Genomic DNA, 6,564 nt, shown 5'->3' on the forward strand with positions numbered 1-6,564 from the left:
AAACCCTCATACCACAGCTCTGGAATTGTGTATCATGCCTGAATCTGTGATTCTTGAAAAACTCCTGAGGAGGAAAAGAGTGTATTTCAAACTGTTCGTGTTTCCATATGTAGTTCAATTCCCATAGCTGTTAATGAGCCCTTTTCAGTTATGAAAACATTTAACTAATAGTGATTTTATTTTTATAAACCTGTTGTTTGAAACCCTCATACCACAGCTCTGGTTACCAGACATGGTTATATGCAGGCGTAGTTTCTGTTACCAAGTTTCCATCACCAGTCGTGTACAAGAGGGAAGAGTAGAATTAACTATATATGTCAAACCACTTTGGAGAAGGAAAATGTTAATCCAGTTGACTGATTCAATACCATGATCTGAAATAAGATACACCATGAGATAAGACAGAAAAATGGTTCTTTCTGAGGAATTCACATATGTTATGAGTGTGGGTCCCTTTCCCAGACCCGCTGTGTCCTTGCTTCTGCTGTGTAGCATGGACTACCAGATGTGTGCAAGGTTTCAAACTCTGAGAGTTTAGCAAAATTCTATTATTTAGCAACCAGCTGTGGGATAATCTCAGGGCAGACAGCTTCTTCACAATGTGATCTAGATAGTCTATAACAAGCTTCATTAATCTTCTTTCTTTTGTGCTCCCAGTCAGCAGCTGCTTCACGATGGGCTCCATTTCTAGACCAATTACCGAGTTTTGCCTTGATCTCTACAATAAGCTCAAGAGAAATGCAGAGGACACAAACATCGTCTTCTCTCCTATGAGCATCTCTGTTGCCCTGGCCCTGGTCTATCTAGGTGCAAAAAACAACACTGCTGCTCAGATAGAGAAAGTAAGTGTTAATGAAACATGGCGAGATGCTTCCAATTTGCTTGCTGTTCCCTCAATGGAAATGTTTGGTATCCTAGCATTACATGTGGGTGAAGATCTCATAGAAAACAAGCACGAATGCAAGCACAGGTGCTGCCATTGCAGTTGTGCTTGGTGCGCTATGATCCTCACCATCTGATTGTGTGAGCCGCACCATGCCCCCATGCAGACTCGGCAGCATGGAGCGAGAGCTGAATGAGAGGAGACAATACACTACAGCAGGGCATTCTGACTTTCCCTCGGTCTACTGCCAGAGTATTAGAGCAGCTGGCTCTGTACTGATGCATCTTCATCCATCGTATCCTATCACTGCCCCGTGCACAGCCTGACTCCTGAGTCACCCACAGCCAAGGTAGGCATGCCCACCTCATGAGGTTCCCAGGGTGTGCTGGATCAACCTTGGCTGGTGGCTGCCAGATGCCCACCCAGCCGCTCCCTCACTCCTCCTCTTCAAAAGGGAGAGAAAATAAGATGAAAAAGTTCCTCGGTCGAGATAAGGACAGGGACATCACTCACCAATTATTGTCACAGCAAAACAGGCTCAACTGATTTTGGAGCCGGCTGCAACCAGCTCTGTTCAACGCGGGGGCAGCCCCTGATCTCTTTGCACAGAGACCACCCCTGTAGCCCGCTGGCTACCATAATCTTGCCACATAAACCCAATACTCAGGGACTCTTGCTTGCTTTAGGACTCTTGCTTATTTTAGGGAAGAAATGGGGATCCAGTATCCTCAATAAAAAAGGTTAAGTCTATGTATGACGCAACATTATTATAATGGAGAAGCTGCTGAGATTTTTCAGCAAGACATTCGCACATTAGCAGCAAGGACTGGTTTGCATTAAGAGCACTGTGGTCTTGATATATTTCCTAAGCTGATGCAAAGATTAACAATGATAACAAAAAGCCAGCTTTGATGTTCAAAGAAAACTATCTTTGGCTCTTTGCTGAAACAACTTTTTGTTTAGAAATTTCAGGTAACTAGCAATAAAAATACAAATTAAATGTAAACATTTTGAGGTAGTGGAGAGTAAGATTTTGAGGGATTAGGTGCAAGTTCTTCTTGGTTTGTTAATACAGAAATGCAAATTTGAACATGAATATATGAACAATTTCAAGTCTGCCATTTCAGCCTCACTGAAGCTGAGAAAAGACCTTTCATAAATCCACACCATTTATCCAGGGCAGCATTACAAATCTTTTAAACAAGTAAGATCCTTTTATCCCAGATACAATTGCCATAATTTGACATCTTCGACTGCAGGTGCTCCATGTGAGGAAAGCTGCAAGAAACGTGAGCCTTGGATCTGACCTTGAGAGTGCAGCCCCAGAAATGGAGCCAGAACTCAGCCAGGAAAGACAGTCATCCCTCCCACAGGTATGTCCGTGGGTGGGGAGCACAGGAGCCTTTTCTCCACTGCATGGCAGAGGTTACTGGTTATGAAACACTGGAATCTACCACTGGAGGGAGTCCAGATCCCACGCATGATGTGTGCCTCATCCCCACGGAAAGGCCTGATACAAGCTGCTGCCTTATAAAGGGCAAAGTCTTCCATGAAGTCAATACCGAAGCCTTCAGTGACCTCATCTCATCAGGTTTTAAGCTTAGACTAGCTGGATTTAAACACCAGTACGACAAGAATGGGCCCTACAGTGTAATCTAAATAGCATGCAAATTAACAACCAAAGCTATATGGGGGAATCATTGTAATTGTCGTGTTTGTAATATTCCTAGTGTAACAAGGATGGGGACCTTAACCATAAAGCATTCCAGGCACTGCTTTTACAACTGCAAAACCTTGGTGAAAGCTACGTTTTAACTCTGGCCAACAATCTGTTTATACAACAAGGATTTGAACTCCGACAGGTAAGTTACCTGCGTCTGCTAGCTGCTGTGGTCCTGACCTCAAGCTTCTTTGTAACCATGAGCCTCACCATTGCCCCCTTCCTGTGTATTTTGGGCACTTGATGTGCTTCTTGGAGCCGTATCTCCTGGGGCTGGTGGAAAAGAGACAAGAGTGTCAGATTTCAATTCTTTTGTTTAAAAAAAATATCACTCTGTGGATATCAACGGCTATAGAGAAAAAAATAAAGCAGGAGTCTGATTGCTTTTGGCATATGTCTACACTGAGCCAGAGGTGTGACTACAGCCAAAAAAGGGCCTGTGCAAGATGTGTGTGAGCTACTTACTTCTGGGCTTGCTGGTGGCGTGATGGGGTCAGCAGTATGTTTGGAGAGGCCTTATCACCTGAGATGTTATAGAGTCTCATGTGTGGAGCTGCCGTGCTGAACTTCTTACTCCTTTCCCGAGTGACAGGGTGGCCTCTGGATTACTTAGTATGGATATATTGCTAGTCACATCTTTGCTTTGCTGTCAGTTATTTCTGTGGAATGATATATAAGCATTAAGCAACACATCTTGCATCTTCTCTGATTTTTTATTTTTATCTGTACCTCAGGTATGCAGTTCTCCATGGGAAGACTCTTTCCTGTGCCTTTCTTTTAATTTATGTACCTTTTTGCCCATGCAGGAGAATAATTATCTCTTCTTCAAAGATTCTCTGAGTAAACCTCAGATAGTTGATGTTTCCAGAATGAAATTTTGCCTTAGGGAGTTAACAGGTCCCTTACCGTTCCTAAAACAGTTCCAAACCATTGATTTATTTCATGAGGGAATAAGGGCGTAACAGATTCGAGCAATACATAATCTTTATTTTGTTTTGCAGCAATTTCTAATGTGCACTAAGGAACTGTATGGAGCGATGCTGCAAACAGTGGACTTCCATGGTGCTGTTGAAGCTGCCAGAATAAAAATTAACACTTGGGTTGAAAGTGAGACACAAGGTAAAACAAAGCAAAACTATATCCATATTATCACTGTCTTTTTCTGCTGCTTCAACAAAAGAAATTCCAGGGCATGAAAAGCAAAGACTTGTTCACGTTTCTGGGTGTTCAGTCTTATGCTATTTAAAGGCAGTTTGTCTTCACATCCACTCTTAGAGTGAGTTACTAGCTAAATTATTCCTGAATTGAAAGTGTTTGTTGTCAGAGGCTTTTGTATTCTCACCCATTTGCCTGCCATGATAATTGCAATAATACCTATAAGGCTTGGCCAGACAAATTGCTTTCGTGAACAGTTACAAATGCGGATACAGGACAGCAGGGGATGGAAGCTGTGAGCTTCATGGTGAGACTGGGAACAGCCTGGGGAAGGAGGGAGAATGACCATGGCAGGGGGGTTGGAACTAGATGATCTTTAAGGTCCCTTCCAACCCAAACCATTCTATGATTCTATGATACATAGACCCATGCCCACAAAGACTAGAGATATGGCCACCAGCGAGGCTCACTAACACAAGTGACAATCAACCAGCTCTTGCCCTTAACAGGCTAGGATGGGCCATTGGCTCTTGACAATTAGGCTAAATATGATATATGTCATTTTCCTTTAGTTTTGCCAGAGCTGCAGTAGCAGCAGGATGAGAATTTTCTAAATTTTCTGGCTTAATATAAACCGGAACTTACTGGGTGACAGGTAAATAGATTTGAAGGCTTCTTTAATTTCTCTGTCACCCATCCCCTGACCAAACATGCTCTTGTACTGGCAGAGCGGCCTGTGACTGGTGTGGGAGAGAGCTGTTAACCCCACTTGGCTCCCAGTAGGAGGGCTCTCGGTTCAGGAAGCCACCTTGCAAGAGGGTTAGGAGCTATTGTTGCTCTGGGTGCTCCTATGAAGCCTGTGGACCTGCTGACTTCTACTTCAGCCTCTGTGTAGAAAGTCAAAAGCTTCACAGCTGGTCAAGTGCTGTGCTTGCTGCAAAGGGAAAGATGCTTTCATGTAAATAAAAATATGTGATTAATGGTGCTGCCTCCTTCCCCATGGTTAGTGTCACCTGGCACATATGTATGGTCACTGACACTTGACAGATGGCTCATTTGGTGAACTCAACCTCCCCCTGTCCTCCCTGGCTGGTAACAGTGCAGAGGAATCTGCCATTTGTTTGAGTATATTGTCCTTGTCCTCTGAATAAACCAAGAACTGGATTTCCAAGTTTCTCCAAAACTAAGTTCCCAAACAAGTAGTTGAGTCTCGGCCCAGAGTCTTATTGACAACTAGCAAATACTTGTGTATTCCACAATTTCCTTTAGGTAAAATCAAAGAACTCTTTGCTCCTGGTGTGATTGACCCACATGCACTGCTGGTGCTGGTGAATGTAATCTACTTCAAAGCATCCTGGGAACACAAGTTTGAGGAACAAAAAACAGTACAGAGAGATTTTAAGCTGAATCAGGTACGTCTGCATTGTGTAAATCTTAACATTATTTGCCCAAGATACTGTGAGCAGTGAAGCAAGCGTAACACAGAAGCACAACATCCAGGGCCAGCTGTCCTCTGAGCAAGGTGTAGGTGTCCTGGGAACTTAACCTGCCTCTCCTTTTGGGAAGAGGTAGCAGGAGGGCTTTTCACAGAAAAGCACAATCCTCACTGAAAAAGTGTGCAAGACTCAGAAATTGCAACAACTCAGAGTTTTGCTCTGGTGACTGGCAAAACACAAGTGTTAACGCTGATTAGCAGTTTTGAACTCAGTGGTCATTACAGATAGTTGTGATGGATGGAAACAAATCTGAACATCCCATTTCATACAGGCTCCAGGGGTTCATCTTAGTGTTTATATGTTCAATACATTTTAACATTAGCTGTGCATTTGAGAGATTAAAACAAACAGACTAAACGAACTAGGCCAGATAGTAACAAACTACGAATATACCGTTGCAATTCAGAAGAAGAAAAATTCTTATAGGGTATTTTGGTTTATTTGTAGCATTCACAACGTTAGAAGGTTTATTTTAAATTTATTTTTTTTAGCCCTTTTTTTTTTCCTGCCACAGGGATATCACCAAAGCCTTCCTGCTTAACTAAGGTATTGCCAATATGGTTGCCAAGCTAGCTCTTTAACAAGCACATTCCTCCGAGTGCTGTGTTTGCCATTTAAGTTTAAGAGATGTTAAAAGACTTCCATTTAATTCATTTTTGTCTTCTTTCCATATCTTGTGCCAATATTCTATTAGTTCTCATCCATAACAAAAAAAAAAAAAAGCCAGCAGATTTAGGTCTGATCTTAACTTGCAGAGCTTTTTATAGAAAAAAGTCTCTTTTCAGTGTTCCTCATAGATCAAAGGTAAAGGTCAGAAAAATATACACTATCTAGTTATCATTGTCTACCTAGACTTCCGCAAAGCTTTTGACACAGGCTCCCATGGCAATCCTCATAGACAAGCTCAGGACGTGCAGACTGAACCACTGAGCGGCGAGGTGGATTGGGGACTGGCTGAAGGAAAGAGCTCAGAGAGTTGTGGTCAATGGGGCAGAGTCTAGTTGGAGGCCTGTGGCTAGTGGTGTCCCCCAGGGGTCAGTCCTGGGTCCAGCCTTATTCAATATATTCATCAGTGACCTGGACAAAGGGATAGAATGTCCCCTCAGCAAGTTTGCTGACGATACCAAACTGGGAGGAGTAGCTGCCATGCCAGAAGGCTGTGCTGCCATCCAGAGTGACCTGGGCGAGCTGGAGAGCTGGGCGGGGAGAAATCTAATGAAATTTAATAAGGGCAAGTGTAAAGTACTGCATCTGGGGGAGAACAACCCCATGGATCAGTACACGCTGGGAGCTGATCTGTTGGAGGACAG

General features: G+C 43.2%; 1 protein-coding gene across 1 annotated transcript; it reads left to right on the top strand.

Annotated features, from left to right (window-relative positions):
- Positions 1 to 674: 674 nt before the first annotated feature.
- Positions 675 to 5,170, top strand: LOC104513463 (ovalbumin-like; the record flags this gene model as incomplete). Its single annotated transcript, XM_010156819.1, has 5 exons — positions 675 to 842; positions 2,143 to 2,256; positions 2,614 to 2,745; positions 3,605 to 3,722; positions 5,028 to 5,170. Coding segments are annotated over exons 1-5 (675 nt in total), but the record flags the coding sequence as incomplete, so codon positions are not given.
- Positions 5,171 to 6,564: the final 1,394 nt, after the last annotated feature.

Source organism: Eurypyga helias, unplaced genomic scaffold, assembly GCF_000690775.1.
Source record: "Eurypyga helias isolate BGI_N326 unplaced genomic scaffold, ASM69077v1 scaffold37208, whole genome shotgun sequence".
Classification (NCBI taxonomy): domain Eukaryota; kingdom Metazoa; phylum Chordata; class Aves; order Eurypygiformes; family Eurypygidae; genus Eurypyga; species Eurypyga helias.